At 38.7% G+C, this 26,281-nt stretch overlaps 3 protein-coding genes across 29 annotated transcripts in view; 1 reads left to right on the forward strand and 2 right to left on the reverse strand.

Moving 5' to 3' along the window:
• Positions 1-331: 331 nt before the first annotated feature.
• cln5 (CLN5 lysosomal BMP synthase) lies at positions 332-4,212 on the forward strand. 3 transcript variants are annotated; one of them, XM_079617647.1, is made up of 4 exons: positions 332-569; positions 1,658-1,832; positions 1,904-2,129; positions 2,292-4,212. In XM_079617647.1, the coding sequence occupies exons 1-4, from the start codon at positions 466-468 to the stop codon at positions 2,774-2,776; spliced, it is 990 nt and encodes a 329-aa protein (XP_079473773.1). In that variant the 5' UTR covers positions 332-465; the 3' UTR covers positions 2,777-4,212. The 3 variants fall into 3 exon arrangements, with proteins under 3 accessions (XP_079473773.1, XP_079473775.1, XP_079473774.1); XM_079617649.1 differs by having other exon boundaries at positions 344-569; positions 1,698-1,832; positions 2,292-3,638; XM_079617648.1 differs by having other exon boundaries at positions 353-569; positions 1,678-1,832; positions 2,292-3,525.
• A 1,147-nt stretch (positions 4,213-5,359) lies between these two features.
• On the reverse strand, positions 5,360-11,674 carry fbxl3a (F-box and leucine-rich repeat protein 3a). 2 transcript variants are annotated; one of them, XM_079617645.1, is made up of 5 exons: positions 11,394-11,674; positions 10,296-10,677; positions 8,962-9,084; positions 8,709-8,880; positions 5,360-6,283 (listed from the first exon to the last, which is right to left on the reverse strand). In XM_079617645.1, exons 2-5 carry the CDS (start codon positions 10,656-10,658, stop codon positions 5,643-5,645), a joined length of 1,299 nt encoding a protein of 432 aa, XP_079473771.1. In that variant the 5' UTR covers positions 10,659-10,677; positions 11,394-11,674; the 3' UTR covers positions 5,360-5,642. The 2 variants fall into 2 exon arrangements, with proteins under 2 accessions (XP_079473771.1, XP_079473770.1); XM_079617644.1 differs by having other exon boundaries at positions 11,162-11,578.
• Positions 11,675-12,438: 764 nt separating this feature from the next.
• Positions 12,439-26,281, reverse strand: part of mycbp2 (MYC binding protein 2) — a 113,037-nt gene continuing 99,194 nt past the window's right edge. For all 24 annotated transcript variants that reach the window (XM_079617748.1, XM_079617742.1, XM_079617741.1 and 21 more), the window contains 18 exons: positions 26,003-26,068; positions 24,231-24,470; positions 23,445-23,534; positions 23,248-23,328; positions 22,336-22,602; positions 21,966-22,249; positions 21,555-21,651; positions 21,248-21,367; positions 20,351-20,452; positions 20,103-20,231; positions 19,671-19,803; positions 18,691-18,794; positions 18,394-18,582; positions 18,195-18,302; positions 17,013-17,222; positions 16,508-16,615; positions 15,566-15,731; positions 12,439-13,700 (listed from right to left, as the gene is read on the reverse strand). In XM_079617748.1, coding sequence (XP_079473874.1) covers positions 13,585-13,700; positions 15,566-15,731; positions 16,508-16,615; positions 17,013-17,222; positions 18,195-18,302; positions 18,394-18,582; positions 18,691-18,794; positions 19,671-19,803; positions 20,103-20,231; positions 20,351-20,452; positions 21,248-21,367; positions 21,555-21,651; positions 21,966-22,249; positions 22,336-22,602; positions 23,248-23,328; positions 23,445-23,534; positions 24,231-24,470; positions 26,003-26,068 — 2,610 coding nt within the window. In that variant the 3' untranslated portion in view covers positions 12,439-13,584. The remainder of the gene's footprint in view (positions 13,701-15,565; positions 15,732-16,507; positions 16,616-17,012; positions 17,223-18,194; positions 18,303-18,393; positions 18,583-18,690; positions 18,795-19,670; positions 19,804-20,102; positions 20,232-20,350; positions 20,453-21,247; positions 21,368-21,554; positions 21,652-21,965; positions 22,250-22,335; positions 22,603-23,247; positions 23,329-23,444; positions 23,535-24,230; positions 24,471-26,002; positions 26,069-26,281) is intronic.

The raw sequence follows: 26,281 nt of genomic DNA on the forward strand, positions 1-26,281 counted from the left end.
TCCCCAAGAGGTATAGAGGTATTAAACCTCTATTAAACGTATGCTTAAATGCTTAAAATTAGATTTGTAGACAAATGTAAATTGTGTCTGTATGATATTTCTGTATGAAAAAGTCTTTAGACTCTTTTTTTCCCAATGGGTTTAAAAAAAAGCATCATTAACTTGGCTTAGCTGAGACGATGTTGTCAACAAAATAGAATTCAGAATGTAGTATTATTAGTTATTATAATTGTTGTAATTTTAAACATAGATATAGTCTCATATATTATTATTATTATATTTTTTTTATAGCGTGACTTTTATTTTGACAGGAGTGTGGCTCTTAACAAACTCGTGACTGACCAGTTGACTCAATTTAGCACGTCATGTGATCAGTGCTCTCTGAAACAAGGATGTGAGACAAAACAAAACAGCAACAGCTGCAAGAAAGACAGCACATTGGTGTTTTTCAGAGATTGTGCTGAGATGAAGTATTCTCTTCTCTTCATTCACGCGGTTCTTCACTGTTGGACTGTGGGGCTGGTCGTTTCTAGGGCCAGTGGGAAGCAGGTCTGGCCAGTGCCTTACCAGTAAGTTGCAGCTACTGTACACTTCAGCTCAAATACATTGCCAGCACTAAGGACTAAAAGTGTTTATATTGGTTAAACCTAGGGCTTTTTTTTTCTTTTTTTCTCCAAAATTTAATTTTCACGATGGTTTATGTCTTCAGAATCAGAATGAGCTTTAATGACAATTGTTCACACACACAAGGGATTTGTCTTGTTGACAGGAGCTTCCAGTGCAGAAAAAGTACATACAGGGATAAAGGGCAATGACAAGGAATGTTACACAATAATAAAAAAGGCAATAAAATGAAATACAAGTAATATAGAAAATATCATACACAATAGATAGAATTATGTACAGATATACTATTTACTGTCATGCGCAACCTGGAAGTATACGAATGTGTTATAACCAGTTGTGTGCAAATGAAAGTGTTAATAATGTCAAGATGTAGATAATAAACGGGTATATACAATTATTATTGTCATGTACAATGAAGAGACACTGTTGGCATTGTTAATTCCAGTTAGGACCTCAGTAGAATAGGAACATTATTAAAATATTGTGATTAATATATATTTTTATATGCATATATTAAGAAATGTATGATTTCTTAGTCAAGTCATCTTTATTTATATAGAGCTTATTATACAATACCGATTGTTTCAAAGCAGCCTTACAGTGATAAACAGGAAAATAATTCAATGATGCAAACAGAGTTCATATTGGCATTATGGCAGCTCTACAAGAAAACCGTGTCATCGTTCAGCCAAAGTCAGTTCAGTGTTGATTCAGTTCTGTTGTAAAGATCAATTATTAAATTAATGTTCTGCTGAAAACAGTGATGTCATCGTCCAGCTCAGTTCTCATCCAATAGTGTCAGTGCAGTCGAACCAATAATATTGTTGAATATTAAAGTGTTCCCAACTAAGCAAGCAAGAGGCGTAAATTAGATGCAAGATATACACTTACATTTCCAGTGAATTAAAATAAACTACTTCACTATTTCATGCTCATGAATATGAATTCATTACATTATGTGACATCCACCATGTTGGCCAAACCTATTCGCTGAAAAGCAGACGTAACACAATTTCATATCAATTTCTAGGCGACTTGACAGACGTCCAGATGTTGATTCCTTCTGCCAGGCGCTGTACCCGTTCTGTCCCACTGGAGACCCAGACGGTCGGATACCCGTCATGGGAGACGAAGACGTCATCTCGGTGTTCAGGCTTCAGACTCCTGTGTGGGAGTTCAAATATGGTGACATCCTGGGAAAGTTTGTAAGTGAATAGCAGGCCTCTTTTCTTTAAGAGTTTATCCATCCGAGTCTAATCTAGAGTTTTCTCCTCAGCACGTCATGCACGACGCCATCGGCTTTGGAAGCGCAAAAGCTGGGAGAAACTTCACCATGGAGTGGTACGAGCTGTTTCAACTGGGGAACTGCACTTTTCCTCATGAAAGAGAGGGCGAGAGTGCTCCGTTCTGGTGTAACCAGGGAGCCGCGTGCTTTTATGACGGCATAGACGACTTGCACTGGAAGCAGAATGGGACTTTGGAGAAAATAGGAGAGATTTCAGGTAAGTTTGTAATCATTACGTTTATAACAAGATCAAAAGTTTGAAAACATTACTTTTTTAATGTTTTGAAAGAAGTCTCTTATAATAATATTCTGATTTAACACCATCCTTGTTTCGTCTGGATTTTTCTTTTCCTCACTCGCATATTTTTTGTTTCGTTAGGTGAGATGTTTAATGAGTTGGCTCTGTGGGTTCAGAAGGACAATGAAACGGGAGTGTATTACGAGACATGGACGGTAAAGTCAGACCCTGGTGCCAATGCCACAACATGGTTTGAGTCCTACGACTGTTCCCAGTTTGTGCACCGCACATATAAGAAATTACTGGAGCTGGGCGCCCAACTGGTTAGCCAAACCCCAACCAACTACACGAAGATCTATCTGTACAGCGGAGAGCCTCTCTATTTGGGAGATGACTCCATCTTTCAGCAGTCTTCAAAGAAGGATCTGGCCGCGGACATTACGAAGTTCTATCACTGGTTTCGCTCCCACCAGTCAGTGGTAGACATGATCATGAGCCTGTTCGAGGCTTTTGAAAAGATGGTCCTTGAGAAGACCTTCTACTTCTACTACAACTCTGAATATTGGAAGCTGCCGATGAAATATCCTTATTTACAAATAACCTATGAGGAGATTCCTTTTCCATAATGAACATATTTTTGAACACTAAATGAAATTAATTTTAAATTTTCTACTTCCTTTCCTGATGATGTCAGAATTATCATCAGATAAGTGTTAATTTGTACTAATACATGAACAAAAATTTTTTGGAATGTTTTTTATTGTACAACACATTTATAAATATTGTTGCCTTAATGTAAGTGATCTGTAAAACATTCACAGTGTCTGCACAAATGTTTATTTGCCTTTATTTATTTCAACAAAAGACAATGTTATAATCATGTTTTTACAACACAAGAAATGTGATGCTTTCATATTAGCAATACAAGCAATATGCTCACTTGCTTCAGAAAAATCACATAGCACTTGGTTTGATACTATTCGTACATGTGTTAGTGGCTTTGAGTTTATTTTTTTGCACTTTCAAAAAGTCATGTCTAGCAAAAAGCTTTTTGTTTAAAAAAAATGAGTTAAAATGGTAAGATATGCACTGACTAAAGCCTTGCTTTGTTATTTTAATGATATAACTAATAGTTTGTGAACTACCGCGCTGTAGATTTGTTCATTTTCAAGAATGTTTTGCTTTCAAATGATGACAGGAATCTTATTTTTCTTCATTTAGATGCTACGTTTACAAAAGCCGATACATCCTTTAATTCTGGATTATTAGTAAAAGAAAACTTACATGCTATTGACTTTTTAAAAATGATACAATATGCATATAAATCAACATGGAGCATCTCACTCAATGTTAAACTATCAGATTTATTTAATACAAAAAAACAAAAAGCATATCAATAAATTACACAGATGATCCACTAATCACAAGAGTAAAGATCCATCAAGGAATAATCCCCGCTCATCTGAGAGATCAGCACAGAAACACTTCAACCTCCACAGAAGTGTACATTAGTATTTCTATTTATATCAAAAACACAGCATTTTATTTACAGACACACGGAGCTTCCTTCTTAAAAGGAAAATGTTTTCACTGCTTCACTCCAATACTGAATCATATTGAACCGACTCGAAGGGCGCATGTTAATGTAGCCAGGTCTTGCTTGTATCCCGTTCAGTTTTTCATTGCACAACATTCTTCATGCAATCCAATAGAAACCAATCAACGGTTCATTGTATCTCTGAAATTCTTTTACCGTCTCTTTCCAAATTTGAGGACACAAGTGTTCTGTGAGCCAAACACTGATCCTGTCATTTCCATCCTCTCTGACCAACTCCAACGTACCTTGAAAATAACATGCCGTTATATTATCCTGCACCCTCTCCCCTGCGAACCCCAAATACGAGCGACTGTTTCTTTTCTACTCGCTTGAACCACACACAAAAGAAATATTTCCACTTGGTATGTATAAGGTGCATATTATTCACTATACATGTTTGTACAAAAGCACTGTAATACCAAATCTATATATTAATACACACAAAATACAGTTCTTTATCTACATAAACCAAATTAGCACACTTTCAAGTGAGCACTTATTGTATGTACACTTCTCTGCAGCTCTCACTAAAGTCTAATGGCTTTTCCTGCCACCAGGAGGCGCTGCTGAAGAGTCCTAGTGAGAACTGGTTCAACTAACCACACAAAACGTGATTATGGCCTGAGCCACTGGGATAGGCTCCTACATTCCCATCACCCTACATTGATTGGACAAGCACTTTGGGAAATGGATGGTTGGATAAAGCTTATGCATTTAAACTAAATATCACTGTCTGCGCTCTAATGGATGACACGAGATCCACCCTTTACAGTTTGAGCCACTGAAACCAGCATCCACACAGATACACAGCAGGGAAAGTGAAGTGGAGAAATAGATGAGCATCTGCTGAGAACATCACGACAGAAACCATAACATGAACAATGAATATATCTGCATGACTAGAATCTGATCTAAATAAAACCGCTTTCAGTTTCCTTTCTAAATGAGCAACTCCCACCTCCACACACACACACACAAACACACATTTTGCAATATAATCTGAAAATGTAACATATATATATATGGTATGATGTGTACAGCGATGCTCTAGTTATTAAATGTTACAAAAATATTTTTCACAAATAACCATTTTTTGTTGTATTTTTTTTGTGGTCACAAAACCCACAATCCCTAAAATTGTCATGCAGAGGAAACATATATTTTTCAGAAATAATATACATCATAGAGCTAAGTTTTTGTAGTGTCTTTACGCTGATTAAACACAGAACTGTAAAAAGAACACATTACTGTAATGAGAATATAATGGGATTAACAAATCAAATAACTCAAAGAGATGCGTTATTAAAGGGAAAACACTTAACTGTTATTTAAATGTCACAATGACAAAAATCTTAATGGTCCTAAAATGGGCTTAATTTCTTTTTGATGCAAAATATAAACAAATATACTGTACATTTTCTCTTTTCATTTTAGAGTTAAATATGACCTCAATTAGCTTTTGTAAGATTAATTTAAGTGTAATTTTGCCACAACATGCCATTAAAGGGATATTCCCCACAAAAATGAAAACCATCACCCTCATGTCATCCCAAACGTGGAACATATATTATATAAACTGTCTGTGTGCAGTTTTTTTTTTTTTTTTGGTCAATGTCAATGGTCACCAAAACTGTTGGGTTACCAACATTCATCAAAATATCTTCTTTCATGTCCCACAGATGAAAAGATCATACAGGTTTGAAATGAGGGTGAGTAAATGACAGAGGTAAACTATCCCTTTAACAAAAAAGTCCACATTAATTATGAGCAGTGAGGGGAATTTACATCTCAAATCAAATCCAAGTACAAACCTTGAGAATTAACATCAAAAGCCCATATTACCAAAGGCTTAGGCGCGCTTTTCAATGGTCTTTTGAAAGCAATCGTCGTGCATTTCACCAGGTGGGCATCATATCTGGAAACCAAACCCGACCCAGGTGCTTGGACACTTCCCAGTGGATCTCATCCAGGCTGTATTTGTGGTCTGGGATAAGCACCTCCTCCATGATAGACAGCTGAGAGAGGCGACGGCCACACATCTTCACGAATTCCACGAAAGCGCCGCAGGAGACCTCGCACTCGCCCAGCCCGATGGCCGACAGGTGCTGGCAGCGCTCAGCGATGCGGATCAGCTCCTCGTCCAGTGGCCGGAGCCCGTTGGCACACACCACCAGCTCCACCAGACGGGGGCAGTTCATGCCCACGCGGCCCAGGACTTCCTTGCTGACGGAGCGGCCGAAGTACAGGTGCGTGACGGGGATCTCGTCGCGGAAGAAGGGCCCGAACTCGTCCTCGTACAGGAAGAAGTACATGACCAGGCTGAAGTTGGGCGAGTGGCGCAGCATGGCGTCCCAGCTGCTCTTCTTGATGCTGTGGAACTGCTGACCGGGGTTCTCGCTCACCACGTCTATGCGGAGGTGCTCGAGGTGCACGTGCTTCTCCGAGGAGAGCGCCAGGAGGAGATCGTCGCTCAGTAAGTGATAGTTCAGAGCCAGTTCTCTCAGACCGTGACACTGGTCAGCAACACACAGAATGCCTGCGACGACAGAAGACGGATGGCTTTCACCGGCACAACACACTACACATAATACAGTCTGAATAACGTCTATTCTCAGATGCGTTGTGATTTCTCATCAACGATTCTGAAAATCAGAATTCTGAGCTAGTTTTTTTATTTATTCCACATATGCATGAACAAAGAATTTGGAAGAATATGGGTCACCAAACATTTGATGGACCCCATTGACTTTCCCCCCCCTCCATACTATGGAAGTCAATGGGGTCCAAAAACTGTTTGGTTACCAGCTTTCTTTAAAATATCGTCCTTTGTGTTCAGCAGAAACAGAAACTCATACAGGTTTGGAACAACTTGAGGGCGAGTATATGATGACAGAAGTTTTGGAACTATCCATTTAATACCATTTTTTCAAATTACATAGTTGACCTAAAATCAGAATTGTCATATCATGTGTTGTTGCAAATCCATGATTCTTTGTCATTCACAAAACTTTTTTTTTTTTTTACCTGACCTGCTCCTTTATAATTGAATGAAAGTGAAATTAGTCATGTACTCTTTGTCAGTTTGAAACTTGTTAGCACTTCCCCTATTGACTCTTACCATATGGAGAGAAGCGGTTAAGAATACGGTTTCAACTTTAACTTTTCTCCATTAACGGGAGAGAGAGAAAGTCATGTACCGGTAGGTTTGCAATGAAATGAGGCAGAGTATAAATCACAGGATTGTAATATTTGGGTAAACAATAACTTTAAACCCAACAGGGGGACTTAAGAGAACAAACTTCATAAAAAGATTTGTTTTTGTTGTTTAGTTCTATTTTTTAATCATACTGAAGTGTATGAAAGTACATCTTCCTCCAACAGGAGCTAAACAGGCCTGTAAAAAAATCTTTATACACAACCGCTAGTCCCATCAGTCAAGCCAGCGAGAGTGAAAACATTGGTGTGCCTCTATTACAATAATTACGGTAGTCTTCTTTATGAGGAGCACAAAGGTGGCGCTTTGTTTTTGTTAGTTTTTTTCCATGGAGTTGGCCATTATCATATTCTGCCTGTACACACCTTGTTTATTAGCAGCATGTGACTAACAGAGATTGAACAATGACCGCCACAGACTTTACTGTTGTAGATGATAATAGCCTGCCATAAATACATGTATATGTAATTGGATGATATTTTTAGTTTGTTTCTGTACCTTTTCTATTAAAATACAATAATTTACACTACTGTTACAACGTTTGGGGAAGCCAAGATTTTCTTTTATGCTTTTGAAAGAAGTCTCTTATGCTCAACAAGGCTGCATTTATTTGAACAAAAATACAGTACAAACAATAATATTGTGAAGTATTATTATGATTTAAAACGATTTTTTTTATACATTTTAAAATGTAATTTATTCCTGTGATGGCAAAGGTATTATTCTAGTCACATGACTCTTCGGAAATCATTCTAATATGCTGATTTGCTGCTCAAGAAACATTTATTATTAATAATGTTGAAAACAGTTGTGTTGCTTACTATTTTTGTGGAAAACTACGGTATTGTTTTTAGGATTCTTTGATGAACAAAGGTCAAAAGAGCAGCATTTATTTGAAACGGACATATTTTGTAACATTATAAATGTCTTTACTGTCACTTTTGATCAATTTAATGCGTAATTTCTGAATAAAAGTATTATTATTTTGTAATTCTTACTGAACCCAAACACAAGTAGTTTGTTTCACATTTTATTACTTTAGTATTTATTCTGAATGTCTACTCCTTAATACTTCTTTAAGATGCCAGTCTGATACTTTATTTGTATTAATGCTATCTATTGCTTGTAGTTTGTGTAAGTGTTGCAAACATGCAAACATTTTAAATTTACTTGAGAATATTTACTACATACTATATTTTAATTTAATTTGTTACCACTGGTATTAATATTTAGCTTTTTAAATAAAAGAGTGTGTTCGAGTATTTCATGAACTTACCAGTAATGGGTCATTCATTGCGTCGGTCACGTGACAAATGAACGAAAGACTCGGAAGGTAAATTAAATATTTATGTTTCCTGTAAATTATATTTGGCTGCATTATAATGATTTCTTAATTCAAATATGATCAAGATTGCGTAGATGGATGTGTTCGGTGAATTTGGCTGTTAAAAGTATAACATTTAAAGGCACTTGAACGAAATGACTCGATTAAAGATTCGTTCATTTTGAGTCAGTAAATGTATCCGAACTTCCCATCATCACTAGAACTTGCCAACATCCTAGAACAGAGATTCTCAACTCCGGCCCTTGAGATCCACTTTACTGCAGAGTTTGATCAAACACACCTGAACAAGCTGATCCAAGCCGTCAGGATTACTAAACCACAACAGGCGTGTGAGTTTGAGGTAAACTCATCAGGAAAGTGGATCCCGAGGACCCACAGTCCCTCAAATAACGCATGTCATACCTGCAGGAGAAACGTGAGGGCAGCTGCTCATCTTCAACAGCTTGAGCGTGTCACTGTTGTTGGCCACCAGGACCTTGAGCGAAGGATCATCCACTGGCGTGTCATCGATTTTCAGAGACGAAAGAGACTTGGAGTTGACGAACACCACGGTTAGTGCAGAGATGAAGTGGGACTGAAAAGAGGAAACCATTAAACGTCAGGAAACATTCAGCCCATCGTCCTAACACACGCCATGTAACGCACGTCCTGATACCTTGGGGAGCTCCATGAAGCTCGGTCGAGCAGTGGAGATCAGTCCGAGGGTCTTCAGAGAGCAGTTCACCAGCTGAGACAAGATATCACACGCAGCCTCCGCCGATTCTGTGCTGCTGTCCACCTGTGCCAACACAACACCAACCCTTCAGCCAAGCCACCTTCGTTCATACAGCGCTTTTTACAATGCAGATCGTTTCAAAGCAGCTTTACAGAGATAACAGGAAAATAATGCAACAAAGTTTGTTTCCAGAAGGAAATAGCGTCACAGTCCAGCTTAAGTAAGTTCATTTTTGTTGTAAAAAAGTATATATATAACCGCTCTGGAGAAAACCGCGATGTCATCGTCCAGCTCAGTTCAGTTCTCATATAATGGTGTCAATGCATGCAGATCAATAATATTGTAATATCTTGGCATCTACTAATGCATTTTAGGTTTTGATCAGATGTGCCATGTTCAAAGCCACTGTACAATTGCACACATCTACTGAATTCTTTAGTAATGCAAGTCTATCTACATAATTTACTTATTTACCTCATGAAAAAAAAAAACCTAAAAGACTTTCGTTCATCTTCGAAACAAAAGTCAAGTCAAGTCATCTTCATTTATATAACGCTTTTAACAATGTAGATTGTTTCAAAAGAAGATTTTTTTGAATGAAACTTTCCACTGGTTCAAAATGTTCATTAAAACATTGTAAAAGTTATCGATATCAAGCAGATTAAATCCAAGTCTACCATATTTACAAAGTATATCTATATCATATCTACCATATTCCATTTACCATATTTGATGTTCTCTATTTATGTGCAGTGATTAATATTTATGTGAATGAAAGTTTAAATTAAATCTGTTCATCATATAAATCAGAAGCCTTGGATTAAACAGCTAGATGTATGGATTAGTTCTACAATGTATTTATTAACTTTTTGAAGCCTCAAATTGTTGGTGGAATGGAGGAACAGAAATCTCTCATAAATCGTGTTTCCACCTCTAATAGGTTTGTAATGAATTGGTAATGATTTTCATTTCTGAGTTAACTGTCTCTTTAAAGGGTTAGTTCACTCAAATATTAAAATTCTGTCATTCCAAACCTGTTTTTTCTTCGGAACATGACATTTTGAAGAATGTTGTAAGCCAAACAGTTTCGGTTCCCAATGACAAAAAAAAAATACAATGGAAGTGAATGGGAGCCAAAACTGTTTGGTTACCAACATTCTTCAAAAAAAAAAAATTTGTTTTCAGTAAAACAAAGAAAGTCATGGCCATTAAGGCCAGCATGATTTGTGAGCTGTAATGTTGGGTAACCATGATCTTCCTCATGTGCCTCTCACCTTGAAGCTGACGTACTGTAAATGATTGGAGTGCCTCTTTATGATCTGCTTGATCAGGTCAGGATGTGTGGCCTTCAGGTAAGAGCTGGCAGGCTGGTTGAGCTCAAACTCGAAGCACCTCCACAGCTCGGGCATGTGGAAGGCCTGGTTCCAGCAGCGGCAGACCTCTGAGGCGAAGGCACGGTCCAGGAGCGGCAGGTACTGAAAGATGTGAAGCAGGATCTCCTGGGGCAGTCGAGTCCAGTGGGGCATCAGCTCTCCGGAGTCGTCGTGGGGCTGCTTGACCCGCTTGCAGGAGTCCGTCGGCCCAGCGCAGGACGAGGTGCTGCTGTCCTCTCGCTCTCTGCTCAACCTCCTCTTCATTCTTGGGGGCCTGAGAGAACTGTGAAGCATGAGAAGTGAAGTATAAACAGCCGAGTGAAAATACACACAAAGAGAAGAGAAGCATAATTATGTGAACAGAATGTGCATCCTAAAACCATTATTAGACTTATTATACATATACACTTATGATTTATACTTATGATTATATATATATATTACACACACACACACACACACACACACACACACACACACACACACACACACACACACACACACACACACAAACACAAATACAAAAATATTAAAAATATATATAACGTGTCATTTTTATATGAATGATTCTGAACTTTCCTAGAAACAAGTGCAAGTGAGTCCTCTTCGGATCAACACACGTCTCAATTGCATGGCAGGGATATTATCCATTAATAAAAACATAATCAGCCCGTTCTAAACATACTAACTTACACATATTTAGTCATGGAGCCAGTGATCTAGTTAGATTAAGCCACCATTAGCCTTACTGTGAATCCCGTGTTTACCTGTTTTGCGTATTACTCATGTTATCTCCGTTCACAGCTCGTTCGCAAACAGTGAAAAACAAACAAAATCCTGATAACTCGTGTGAATGTCAACCCGGACAGGAACCTGAACGCATCAGAGTAGAGCCGAGCGCACGCATTAGAAACGAATGAGCGCAGATTTATGAAGTTATATCTCGTTTTTTCGGGAGTCTGAGTGCGTATGTCTCGGCGATATGTCTGGTTGACCTACTTCTGTTATGTACCGCGGGAGATTTCAGCGTCCCCGCCTCCTCTCAACGCTGAAAATGGCGATGTTGTAACTTGTTGTCGAGTGTAATGTTGGAGTGAATAGCATTGGGCGGCTGTCAGTGCTGTGTTCCTGAGTCAACCTGGGCTCGTCCTCTAGGGGGCGCACGGAGGCTCAGCAAGATGAATAGAGCACAGATAGAGCAGCATTTAGTTTTTATTAGACACTTAGGAAATATACGCTTTTTCATGTGTAATTTCCAACGATTAGTATCTGAGTGACATACAAATTGAACATGAAAAACAAACTCTAAAACAAACAATCTACTGTGATTAGTCGAGCCAGCGGAGAAAAGTGACACGTACCACGTGACAATAACGCCGAAACACTGATCTGTAGAATATAGATTATAGATCATTATTCACTATACAGATCAGTGGACCATAGATATTATACACAACACATCTATGGTCTGGATCGCTTATTTGAAACGCACACTGAAAAAAGGTTACTATTATTATTGTTGTTGTTATATTAAATGTTGTAGATCATTACAGTTAAGCTTTTTTTTTTTTTACACGTAGGCTTTTTTTTGTAGTCTTACATTTTAGACTACAGTTTGAAAATCACCTCACATTAAATTACATTTGATCCATTCAAAATACGGCAAGACAGTAGCCAACGATGATGTGTTGTGATAACTGCGTATAAATACCGGCTTTGTTTTTCACATCTATTTACGTCCTGTATTATGAAGTACAAGAAAATATTTCTTGCATTTTTTCCACATAGGCTACAGCACAGGTACCACACACAGCCGACGGTAAACTGCTCTGACGTGGCATATTTATGACTAAATGTACATAACAAAATCGTATACAGCCTCGTATAATCAATTCAGGAAATCAAATCTAGACGTACAGCATTAGATATGACGCTCGGGTCGCCAAGCTATGCCCACTTGTCTCTATTTTGCTGCTTTCATTTTCAAACTTACATATTTCATGGATGGATGAGATGGGGGGAAAAAAGCACACAACACTCTTTTGTAATGTACCTTGCTGAACAGAGAACCCGGTTTATTATTACCATTCAGCTCCATCCACAGATAATAATACAAAGCATATTCACAAGTTGCATTTTTTGTCTTTTACAGCAGCTGTTGATCATCCCCCCACCCCACAAACATTCCTTCCTATATGCCTCCAAAACAACCACTAAATAGCCACAGTTTCTAATATATCTCGTTTTGCCTCGCGTTTCTTCGATTTGGTGTGAAGACTGGCCCCAAAGATGTTCTTACAATACAAAAGCAGAACATACTCACCTTTTGTTTTTTTAATTAAAATAACAGAAAAATGGTTTTATACCACGTCATTGCGACAAAAGGGCAGACACCGCAGACAATAAGCCCCTCGATAACATTCTGACTACAGAAATGATATAGTACTTGCCGGGGGAAAACACAAGAGCCTGTGTATCACTGTATAAAAATGTACAGTGGCTTTATTGACATACATTCCATATGTTTACATCTGCGAGGAGGCACACCCAGTATTGCACTTCATTAAAAGTTCTGGCTCAAAACATAACCCAGAATATCAAAGAAAACTGAAGTGTAGAGTAGCAACATCGGAATACACATATGAAGGGTTACTGTCATTATATACAAGATTAGATAAATCGTACACTATTTTCCTCCAGCGTAACATTCTAAAGTCCTCTTATAGCATTTGAATCTTTAGCCGTCAAACCATGATGCACTCCAAAGTGAAGGAATACTGTACAGGATTACGAAAACATAGTTAACATACAACAATAGAATCTTTAATTTGTATTTGAGAAGCTTAAATCACGGCCCATCCATGGTGGTCTCCGATTCGGTTCAAAATCCTCCATACATTGTTAGACTTCAGTGGTCAGGAGGTGTGCAACGTTTATACAAGCCGCAGGGTTACAACGGCTGCATGCAAACACGTCACAACGTTTGATTTGTTTTTTTTTTGTTCTTTTTTTTCCCGTTCTTCAGTGTCTAAAGAGAGGGAGGATGCACCCTGGAGCACGGCGGCCTGGCCCAGCGCCCTCAGTATGGGACATCCGGTTAGTATCTGCTCTCAGGCTGTGCTGAAGAGGGAGTCAGCCGCCACAGGAGGGTGAATATATATATAGAGAGATCATTACAGGACCATGGCGTTTAGAAGGTATGCGCATTTCTACACACACCGCAGCCCAGCGCAAACTCTTCTCCGGTGGGAGGATGTACCACATGCAGGGGACACTCGCTTCCTTCCAACTGTTTTCCTTTTGGTCCTATGAGGGAGGAATGAAAGAAAGTCAACATGCTGTCTTGCCAATTTGTTGGCTAAAGTTTCAATAACTGAAAAAGTCTTGTAATAGAACAAAGGCTTATTCAACAAGAAAAGGATGATACATTAGTTTCAAACAAGCCAAAAATGGTGGTGGGAAGTTTTTATTGAAGGGATAGTTCACCCAAAAATGAAAATGTGCTGTTAATTTACTCATCCTCAGGACATCCAAGATGCAAGTGTCTTTTTTTCTTCAGTTGATGAGTAAAGACGTTTTTTTTAGCTGAAACCGTAGTCCTTGGTGATTTATATAGTGCAAGTCAATGGCGTAAGTCACGTTGAAAGTAAAAAAAAACCAAAAAAACATATACAAGTAAAACAAAATGAATACCCATGGCTCCTGACGATTCATTTAAGGTCTTATAAAGCGTAATGATCGTCTGTAAAAGAAACTGAAACATTATTACCTGTAATCCACAGCCTTAGCAAACTTCCTGTCGCATAATGATAATCTATGCGTCGGAAACTCACATGTGAGACCACGCTGTGTTTGTTTACAACAGAGAAGAAACACGCACATGTTCTATTGTTCATCAAAGTGGAACTTGTGGTTATACTATATATGCGTGATTTCAATCGGGAAGATTGAATTTCCCAGATTCTCAAAGTTTGAGGTCCCACACATACGACAGGAAGTTCGCGCTCCAGACTGTTTGCCGAGGCTGTGGATTACAGGTAATAATGTTGTAAATAATGTTCAGTTTCTTGCAGACTGATCGTTTACCTTCATAATGTGACACTGCCACAGTAAAACCCTGCACGATGCTCACTTAAGTAAAAAAAAAAAAAAAAAAAAAAAAAAAAAATGTATGTGCTATGCCTACATTTTTTTTTTCTTTTTTTTTTCATCTGCATGTACAGTATGTTGATTTTGAGCATTAGCATATGCTTTTTGATTGAGGGGGAGTTAGAGGGACTTTTGTTGGCTTCTAAGGACCAATTATGATGGGCCACCCTTAAAAAGGAAAGGGCGGCCATTTTGAAGAGGGTTGTGTGTGGTGAGGTGGCATGCCTTTGCTACTTTAACTCAAGAGCATTGGTCCAAAAATGATCTCTGAAAATGGTCACGGTGTATTAAACTTCTGAGCTGCTTTATAGCTCCACGCTCAAGTCTGCGATATACGCCCCTTTTTTTAGACTATACTTGATACTTGATGATTTTTTCTTCAGCTGGAGGATCACCTGTGTTTTTGTGGGGCCTGGAACCAGCAGGGTCTTCTGCTGACAAAACCTCTTTTTGGGGACATTTGATTTCTCCATCTGGACTTTCGGTTTGCTGACTGCCCAAGGCAGAAAAAAGACTGATTCATCAGACTGATGGGTAATATTTGTGTTATTACTTTTTATTTCTATAGACTAAGGGACTGACGCGTTGAGGCCAATGAGCCTATTCATGGACTTCCATTATTGGGACTATTTTGTTGGAGTATATAAAAGGGTAAACAGTTTGTTTTGTTTGGTATTACCTTCTAACAAATGAGTAAAAGGGAACAATACAATCAAATTCTCCCTGTGATAATGATTCGACCCTTTCATAAAGAGTTGCAGTTGCTATAATAAGACCTGAATGAATTGTCAGGACCCATGAGTATTAATTTTGTTTTGCCTGTATATGTTTTTTTTTTTACTCTCAAAGTGACAGCAGCCATTGACTTGCATTATATGAGTCACCAAAGACCACGGTTTCAGCTAAAAACCAAAATAAAAGAAAACCCCCTATATATTGGATGGCCTGAGGGTGAGTAAATTAACAGCACATTTTAATTTTTTGGGTGACTATCCCTTTAAAACGTTGAAAAAGCATTTTACCAGCAGGACAATGGGGCAACTCTTCTTTTGGGACACTGGTCATCCTCTGGAAATCATCATGACAGGCGTTGCAAAAATGTGTCGTCCCGAAGCAGAAGAACACAGCCACAGAGCAACAGTAACGACATTTGTACTCCAGGAAATCTGTCCCATGTTTAGAGCACATCTACAACAAAGAGAAAGAGGTCTAAACACACTCATACCAAATAAGCACATACCATGCAACCACATTCCTTCTCTGCCATAAAGTATTGAAACGCCCAAACACATTTGTAATGCAAAAAGCATTATAGTGATGAAAATTTGGGGGAGAAATGTACTTAACCGTTAAGATTTTTTTATATAATTTAAAACAATAAGATAAAAAATGGTAATATATATTTTTCAATGTCAATATTTTTAAGGTGAAATACATTAAATACTTAAATGGTTTCACGAGATTCACCAATGAACTTTGAAAAACCCTAAAGTTGATTGAAAACAGACCTGCTGATAAACTGAAATGCAGCCATGATCACCCAAGTAAATATTTAAATTTGTAAAACTAAATCATTTGGGTGTGCGGACCTCATGCAATACAATAACAATCACTGGCCAATGTATTACAGAAGTGCTGCAGGGATTTTTTTGTAGGCCAGCCTGGAGGTTAGCATCACCCTGGGCCTTTTGACAAAAAGCAAATATGATATTTCCATTGCCTTGGATTATTGCAGAAAACAAGCTCAAGATTTTATTCTATGACATAAAATACATCAGTAATACCACATATCTTAAGTTCAACACAGACCTTATTTCAAGCATTTGACTAAAAAAACATTGACTTCAGGACAACAGAACCAGAAGTTAAAAAAACAAATTTCCAGGTTTTGGGATTCATTCCTGCAGCACACAAATGAAATGTGCTTCACTCCCCACCCCGAAACACACTGCTGTCCCACTGACCTGTGCTCTGGACACATCTGAGCACGCTCCACAGATGAGCTCGCGGGGATCATAATCATCACCTTGTCCCGCTTCAGCATCACAGCGAGCTTCTCCCCCAAAATAGGCCTGGATGAGTAAGAAGTTCCACTGTTAGCACAGCAGCTGGAGAAACAGCTTCATTACGGCAACGTCTTCTAAACAGATTACGATACGCCTGTTCTTCTAAATCTCATTTCATGCCAAGTAAATAGCTCTTCCTCCACAGGAGTGAGCTGCACTTCATCTTTTTTGTCAGCCGCGGTTTTCCATTTTATTCAAAGTAAACAGAGACGTCTCTAAGGGGACCGTTCACTCAAAACCAATTATCTTTCTGGAGAACGAGAAATGCTTGCTTTCTTCTGAAGGTTTCCTCAGCCACTATATATAGCAGGAAGATTCTTGAAAAACATGTGTTCCACTAAAGATTTGCAAACACTATACAAAACAGAAAACACGTAGGGACTGAGTGCCATGAAGAGCTAACCTTTTTGCACTTGAAGCAAACGTAGTAAGCATATCTGTTCATGGCAAATCCAGCTGGGTTGTTGTGGAATCGAGCTCCAGACATTGTGATGGCTTCGCTCTTGTGTAGTCCTTCATACTCCAGTCTCATTAAAGCCTTTCTCCTCACGTCCTCATACAGCTCTTTGATTGGGTCCAGCAGGTCTTTTAGGACAGAGTGGTTTATTTTGTTCTTAAAAGAAAAAAAAACAGCACAGACATATATAAATAAATGGCACATCAAGCATAGGATATCATGAACACTGTCTAGCTGATAGAGTTAAGACTGGCTTTGGTTCTTGCAGAAAACATGATTTTGTACGTGATTTGGTTGGTTTTGATGCCACAGCCATTAAAGGAATAGTTCACCCCAAACTGCCATCATTTACTCACTTCATCATCATTTATGCCAACATAGTTCAAAATGTCCCATTCTATGAAGAACATCAGTCATAGTTTGGAATATGACGACTGAGCAATTAACAGAATTATCACTTTTCTGGATGAATTATCCCTTGAACTATAAGATTTGGGGGGAAATCTAATTGAGAAGTTTCCGATATTTTTTTTATTGTACTTAAATTATATTAAACTTTTTTTTTTACAAATGCAATACAAATACAGGTATCAGAACTTGGTATCGGCGAGTACCACAATTCTCATTCTGGAAAAAGTGATATTGGTGCATTCCTATGAGAAACACTACTATTGTAGTAATGCTATTTCACTGTAAAATAAAAAATATATATTTAGTAAGGTATTTAAGAAAAAAAAACAGTAATATTTTACAGTACAACTGTTAAATTACAATACTAATATTTATTTCTTAAATTCTTCATTTTCAAACGTTAAACATCCAAGCTTTCTTTGGCAGAAAACTGTGAGCAGTCCTTTATAGCCCTTCTCTTTCCTAAGCGCTTCTCACTACAAGCTTGGGAAGATGGTTAGCGTATGTTGCATTTCAAGTGAAAACTCTGGATCATGAGCTTCACGAGAGTAATAAACACAGTGGCCCACTTCACTCTGAAAGGGTGCATATACTTAATTAAATCAGTCTGTAATTTTATAATCGCACTTAGCCATATTGCAATTTCGGTTTTATTTCGATTAATCTTTCAGCCCTACCTTGAACTCTCCTAAAGCGAGTCCAGAAAAGCGTATTTACCTTGCAAATAGGGCAAGACATGAACCCGAAGGTTATCCTAGGCCCAAGCCAGCGGTTCTCCAGAACCCTTCTTGTGCACTGAAGGTGAAACACGTGACTGCAGTCCAGCTGAAAACAAGCCAGGGCAGATAATCACACGCTGATCTCCTGTATGCATGTACAGTACGCATTTATGTATGTATGCATTATTCTGTTGTACCTGGATTGCTGGGGCAGCAGACAGAGCCTCAGTGAAGCAAATCATGCACATATCATCAGCATCCTGTTTCAGGGAGGCTTCAGTTTTGAAACAACCATGTAGGCAGGGAAGACACAGCTCTTCATTTTTGACCCCTCCACACGGGTGGCCGCACGGATGAGTCTTACTGCAGGCCAGTTTTGCATACTCCTATAGACATCAATATGTTTGTAAGATCACTCAATTCCAGTAAAACATTTAACAGCGTAAACAAAGTATATAATTCTGCCAAAAAAAATTAACATTTTGAGCAAATACCTGACAGTCTTGGTCTGAACATACACTTCCTACAGCGGACAGCTCTGTGCCGTTCCTGGTGCCGCAGAAGCGGCAGGCGTCTGAACTACTGGAAGCTGGTTTACCTGAAGGACATTACAATGATGCCATTATAGCTATAACTATTTGTACAATAAAGCCACTAGTCACATAAAAAAGAACTCTGAAAATAGGATGAATCACAGCTGTGGCCTAACGGTTAACGGTCAGGGTCAGAAATTATGCAAAAATGCCCCAGATAATTAACTGTGGGGGCAAAGCACCCCTGACGTGAATTGCTCTGATTTGATCTGTTATCTAACATTTAACACATGTATTGATCTTCTGTTATAGGCTTATGTCCTGATGGGTTTAGTGCCTCTGTAGACAATAATATGTCTGTATTTACAGTCTCAGAGGTGAGTGCTGTTGACTGTGTGTAATATAAAGTGATTAATATTAAAGAAAGAAAGAAAGAAAGAAAGAAAAGAAAACTGCAATGAAAACACTCCCAAAAAACCCAAAAGCTTGAAACAGTCGATATATCAAACTCCTCAGACAGAGCTGGGTAACAACATAGTGCCCAGCCAATTATTAAAATATATCAGAGTATTTATTATATCTTGTACATTAATTACAACTAGTTTTGTGTATGATTTTGTTTCATAGGTAACAGCCATAATTGCTTTAACTTTGAATTTATATACTAGATTCAAATGGACATGTTATGATAATTTGATGACGATATGTTTTAATATTATAATTAATATAATCTATTTATATTATATTTTATACAAACACTATGTTAGAAAAATAAAGCTCTGAGAAAATCAACTCAGATGGCAAATATGGTCTCTTAATAAAAATGAACACTGTAGTACTGACAAAGTCGGAGTCCAGTTTGCAACATTTCCTCTCTTCTCCTCAACATGTCCCATCTTCTCTCCAGATTATTAAACATGATTACAAATTGAAGAAGTCACCTGTGTGTTCACGGAACTCCACCATGGCCTTCATGGTCTTGGAGTCAGCCAATGCCATGAGCCAAAAGAGTTTGGTTCTACCGCAACCTTCATGTAGGTCCACTTTAATGGCTTCCTCCTCCTCCTTAAAGACCTGCACAAGACATTGTGTTACGAGAAATCTAAATTTATCATTCCAACTCCAATTATTCAATTCCTGCAGTTCTTTTACAGAAGCACCAAACATATACTATTTTTGTTCTTAAAACTATATCATTATTATGTGTCAGTTTGATCAATTAAGATTCACTAGGGTTGAGAAGAATCCTGTAGTTACTGGCTGGTTGTTCAAATTACATCATGTTGTTAAAAATACACACTCGAGATTATAAAATTAAATGGTTCTTTAAAAATATGGTATCTGATTAGGTCTGTGTGAGCGCTCGGGTTCACCTGTCTCTGGTGGGAACGTGTGCGCCGGTGGAGATGGAGGAAGCGGTCACAGTCAGTGCACAGGTTTCCACATGCATTACACAGAATGATGGCTGCCGTCTCTCCGTCGTCATGGTTATCACACATGGGCTGGGAAATAAAAGTCAGGGTGAAGAGGTAAAGAGCTCATTCTCGGCTGAAGGAATGTAATGAACGTGGAGTTGTGCTTTATAGCATCCCAGAGGCCTATTTAGCCCAATGTGCCGTACCATCTGCTTCTGCTGCCCGTCTTTGCCCATCCAGCGACCTGAAGACAGTCGGTCCACGTGGTCCTGGTCCAGCACACACAGAGAGGCCAATGCGAGCCACAGCTAAAGAGAGGAAGTAGAACAACAATTACAATTTTATATGGAAGTCTTTCAAACACATATTGCCCAGTGAATTTCATGACTTTTCCAGTCATTTTAATAAATATATTTTAGTTGGTATAATGTATTGAGGTAAGCATTTTTTATTTATTTTTTTACTTTTCTTTTGAGGTAAATTTTTTAAAGCTGTTGTGTTGCACACTGTTTTTGTGCAAATGAGCGGCCGGAGCGCATTAAGGGTTTTCTGTAAGAACGATGTCTCGTTTAAGCGGCCCCTAATTTAATAACTAGTGATCGTTGCAACGGAAGTGAATCAATCAAAACTAACTTTAGCTGGACAATCACTATTCTAGAGCTGCTGTAAAGCCAAAAACAATCTATATTGTTAAAAGTGCTATATAAATTAAGGTGACTTGACTTAAAGCATAAAAAAAATCCTGTTCATATTCATCTATATAATAAAAGTAATTATTGTTTTAGGAATGTTGCATTTCATGCTGCTGTTGATCTGTATCTGAGACCTCTAACTGAAGGATCCCGAGTAATACTGACCTACAGTAGTTTGCAAATGTTCAGTTGTGACAGATAAAGTCAATTCATGTCACCTTTATTTATATAGCGCTTTTTACCATACAGATTGTATCAAAGCAGCTTCACAGTGATAACATGAAAATAATACAACAAAGTTTGTTTCCAGAAGGAAATTGCGCCATCGTTCACCTTAAGGCAGATCAATAATATTGTTGAATAATAAATGTTCAAAAACATTTTAAAAATGTGAGTGCAGTGTAGTCGTACCCGAGTGGTGGCAATGCAGCGCACTGGAGAGCGATGCTCCTCTTCCATCTTCGTGAGAGCAATGATGGTCTCAGCAATGGCGTTCTTAGTCACCCTGGACCAGGCATCCGAGAGGTGTCCCTGGGGTAAAAAGACACGTAAATGATGAAGGACCATGTCTGCAAAAGCATTAAACACATCTCTAGGAGATCAAGTTAAGCAGTGGAAGATTATACATTATATCATTCATAAACATGCAGCTGACCAGCAAATCTGCTGCATATTAAGATGAAAATGGTGTTCAGGATTAGATGGGCCTACTACTCACGGCAGCCATGTCTTTGACTAGTTTAATGATAATCTCAGCGATCTGGGGTGGAGTGGAGCCCTTCATCCACCAGTGACTCAATCCACGCCGTATGTAGCTACACAAACACCAATGAAAGGTTATTAAATATACATGTTTTTAATTTTTTTTTAAAATAGCGTGGCCAGCAAGAAACATTTATGGCACAATGAAGATATTTTTACACCTCAAAGTCTGTTACACCAAAAACTTTGACACTTCAAGTTCATGAAGAAATCATAAAAATAACCCATTTAAATCATCTAAGCACATCGAAACCAAGCCTTCTGAAGAGACATGATTGCTTTATATAATGAACAAGTTAAATTTAATAAAGTATTTCAAACAATTGTTGAATTAAATTTGAGAATGGCCTATTGCAAGCCAGCTGACCTTGAGTTGAAGATCATGGGTAGGGTGACTGTAGTGACCCCTTTGCCTGCTGCCATGCCAGCGGTGCCACCTATAGTGGTGCCCTTCGCCTTGAGCTGCACAGTGAGGGCCTTGGCGATGCAGCCCAGAAACATATCTAATATGCCCAGTTTGGTCCAATCGCCCTTCTCAGTGGAGTGGATGATGTCACTGATGTCTGCTGGTGGAAGCGCCTTTACGCCAATGACGCTGGCCAAGCGCATAGGAGTGACCTCAGGAAGAACGCGTCTGAGCAGTGACGTCACCTGTATGCCAAGTACAGTGTTGCATATCAGATCCTGACACTAGAAAGTCAAGTTTAAGACTCGCGGTTCACGAAGCGTTCACAAACCTGTCTCTGGACACGTGGCGAGGCAGTGTGAAGTAGGGAAAAGAGGTCCTGCAGTAGAGTCAGCTGCTGGGCTAGATACTGCCGGCCAACGTTAGATCCACTCAAGGCCAGCACCATAGACAACAGCTCAAAGCAGTACGCATCAGAAGAGGCGTCATCATCGCTGGGCTGAGAGTTTGCGTTCTCTTTGCTGGAGATGGCGTGCTCCCATTCCTCGCGCACACGCGTTGCCTCCATACGGATGGCCTGGACGATATGGGCACACACCTAAGGGAGGCAAACAGTCAAGCGAAATCAAAGAACGAACTGGTGTGACATTTCAAACTAAATCAGGCCAAAACTAAGTTTGTTTGGAGTTCGTTTCAGGAGTTGGATAGTGCACTTCACGGCTGGTAGACGTATATCATCACACTGCCATCTACTAAATGATAATCCTAAATACTACTACTTTAAATTGGGCAGTTATTAACAATTCTGTCTGAAATAATTTATTAGCCCTAAAAAACCCACTTTGCTGTTCTTTCAAACATACTTGTTTTGTGTGGTTTTGTGTGTATTTTCATACATTCATTATTCATTCATTGGTAAAATGAATGGTGAATAAGAAGTAGGTAACTGCTGCTTCACGGCCAGTTTGACCGTTCCATGCGACTGCCACTGGGGGTGAAATGCGGCAATCTTATGCGAATGCCGGAGACAGTGAAAAGGCAGCTTTAGCATGTTGCTAAACAAATAATGCAATATCAAAAATAATGGCTAAACAATCAATTTCCCTTAGATTAAACTATTTTTGTTGACATTTTTGGTATTTAACAATTATTATATTTATATTAAACGCTTCTCTCACTTTGTCCACCATCTGGATTTTTAGGCAGTTCACTAGATTTTCTAGAGTAGTTTTAATGGTGTTACCTGTTTCTGAAGGTTGGTCAGTTTACTCCTGCTGAAAATAATGCCAACCATGTGTTCTTTCAAGTCTGCATCAGATGGAGCCTGAAGACGAAACATTTAAACAGAATTGACCAATTTCATCTCATGCTTCAGCACTTGATATGGCATTAAGCAATGGTTGTAAGGAGCCACCGAACACGGCAGATGCTGGTACTGACCTTGTCTTCACCCTCAGGTGAGGAGAGCAGGTTCTTCTCTTCTTGTTCTGGTGTTGGTTCTGCATCCCCACAAATTAGTTTTCCAAATACCTACACAAACACATCAACGTGATTATTATACTATTTGCCTTCCCTTAAAACAATACCCAAAAATGAGTGTTTGAAATGCTGAAAGAAATGTACATTTTCACACAAAAGTCTTTGATGTATATAATCAATGTCTCTGGTATGGTGGTGCAAACGTTTAAACATAAAAATACTGCGATTTGTGTGAAAACAGCCTTAGTGACCCGTTTGAGATGGTTTTCAAACACTCCCATGCATATTTGAGTTTACGCTCTGAAGGTATGTATTTACGATGCGTTTAGCATTGTAACGGCCAATCGGAGGCGTTTCAGATAGACAGAATCAAAACAGTTCAGCACTTGTTCACTGACTGAGTTCTGCATGCTCACGAATCCTCTCATTATAACCAACAATAGTGTAGACACGATTTAAATAAAAGATTTATGGTACAGTGTAGTCAGGTTGACTATAACATGTGTTTTCCGTAAAAGTTTCACTGAACTGAAGCATTTGACAAGTTCACAGTGTTTATAAAGGGAGTGTACTTTGCTCACTTTCTGTTTCCATTCACAATTTAGATAAATGTTACGTTTTCCATGTTGCTAATGTGGTTAGGTACAGAATTAAATAAGTGCTGCTGTTGTATAACGGGTCAGGTATTCTGTTAAGTATTGCGGGTGCAGGTTTACCAAACAGGACCTGTGAGGGTTTTGGGCTTACCTGTGACGTAATGAGGCGGAAGACACGCAGCGTCTCAGCTTCACAGTTTTTCTGCTGGGCTACACTGGCTGATATCTGCCCAGCAATCTTGATGCTATCGCCCTCCTTCCAGCCAAGCACTTTGACCTGCCGAACCCTAAGCGTGTTCTCAGGACCCTTAAGCTCGATCTTGATCACATGGTGGTCCCCTCCAGGCAGCTCGCTGGTCACCCAGCCCATGTGCCTTGAGTCTAAGTCAATCTGAGACAACAAAAAGACCATTCAGTGAAATGTCCCTGAAATGACGCTGGTCTGGTGATCTACATTTCCATGCAGACTTTTTGGCCTTGTAACTTCCTCAACCTCAAGACTATGAGTTTAACGGTCTTTTTCAACTCAAAATTAAATTAATGTGACATGCAGAAGTACAGACAAATTTTTCTGTCATTAACCAAATTGTAAAACATTGCTAGATCATCACTTTAATTTCAAGTAATAATAAAATATGGTATTGTGTCTAAATTGCTTCTCTATTTTAAAAACATTACCCCAGTAAATATAAATGCTGAAACAATGCATTTGTAAATGTATTTAGAAATATAATAATATACATAGTATTTAACGATAGTCACTGCATAATGAAAAACTGCCTTAGGCACAATTATTCTGGATGTTATGGTAATTGCCAGTGCTTGGTATCCAAGCATTTATTGATATGTGCAATAAAAGGTGAGCAACTAGCTCATCTTTCTTCATTTAATTTTTTAAAGGGGTCATGACATGAGAAACCAAATTTGCCTTGATCTTTTGGTATATAAGAGGTCTTTGTACCATTAAAACGTCCTGCAAGTTTCATAGCTTAAGACGTCCTCCCCATTATAAACGAATCATTTATTTAATCAAGCTCGAAATACAGCTCGTTCTGGATCCATGGTAAGAAGTGACGTCACGGTACGAAGTGACGTACCAGCGTTAGCATATAGACCGCCTCCAGCACAAGACAACTACGCTTTAAGCGCAAGGCAACTACGCTCATTTCGTATCGTTGTCGATGACGATGCCACGCAGATGTGCTGTTCCTGGCTGTGGACAAACAACATCTTTGAATACGCTGCGAAAGATCCAGTCGTCAGGGAAAAATGGATGCACTTTATTTGTTTGCCGACGTCCCAGTCCATTTGAAGGATGACTGTATTGAGAACAAATCCCAAAATGATCCTGGCTTTGCCAGAAAACTGTTGCTCAAAGATAAGTCCGTGCCGACTATTCTGGGCTCAACAACGACGACGCAAACTGTAAGTAATGTATTTAAAACTTTAAACTACTTTTTAAATACGCTGAATCCGCACAGGTTCTGGCTGGGGGCGTTAATAATTGATGCACAGGCACTGACGTTAGCCAATCATAACAGTGGGCGTTAACACTGAACTCTAAAAGGGGAAACACCCCCCAAAACAGACTGTTTGAATCAGAGGATGAGAAACAGGGTGGGAAAAGGTAATAAATCACTACATTTTAAAAGTTTTTTGTAAAAAAAACTATAGTAATACTATAATTGCACCTAAGGGAACATAATAATACAATTATTTAAAAAAAACCATGTCATGACCCCTTTAAGTCACTCTACATCTACATCTAAATCTACATAGACAAGTGGAATAATATACATATATTTAAATATCAGGGAAATGAAAACAAGTTTGATGAATTCAAACAGGTCAAAGTAAAAAAAATCCACTAACTGCAGTACATCTGGTGTAGACACATTTCAGCGTGAAAATTCAAAGTCCTACCTGTTTTATCCTGCAGAGATCTTCCACAGCCTTCCCACAAAGGAATATCATTGATGTGACTTTATTCTGACAGAAAACAGACCAAAGGTTACAAATCAATTGCTGTTTATGGCCACATGTATTAAAATGAGGAAATTGTCAAGACAAAATACCATATCTGAAGGTTTCATGTACTTTGAACACTTCATTAAGTGTATATACAGAATTAACAGTTGGCCGACAGTGTTATTAATATACTGACTGACAAAGAACAGACAGACAAACAGAAAGAACTAGTTT

The sequence above is a fragment of the Phoxinus phoxinus genome, assembly GCF_949152265.1.
Source record: "Phoxinus phoxinus genome assembly, chromosome: 7".
In the NCBI taxonomy this organism is placed as follows: Eukaryota; Metazoa; Chordata; class Actinopteri; order Cypriniformes; family Leuciscidae; genus Phoxinus; species Phoxinus phoxinus.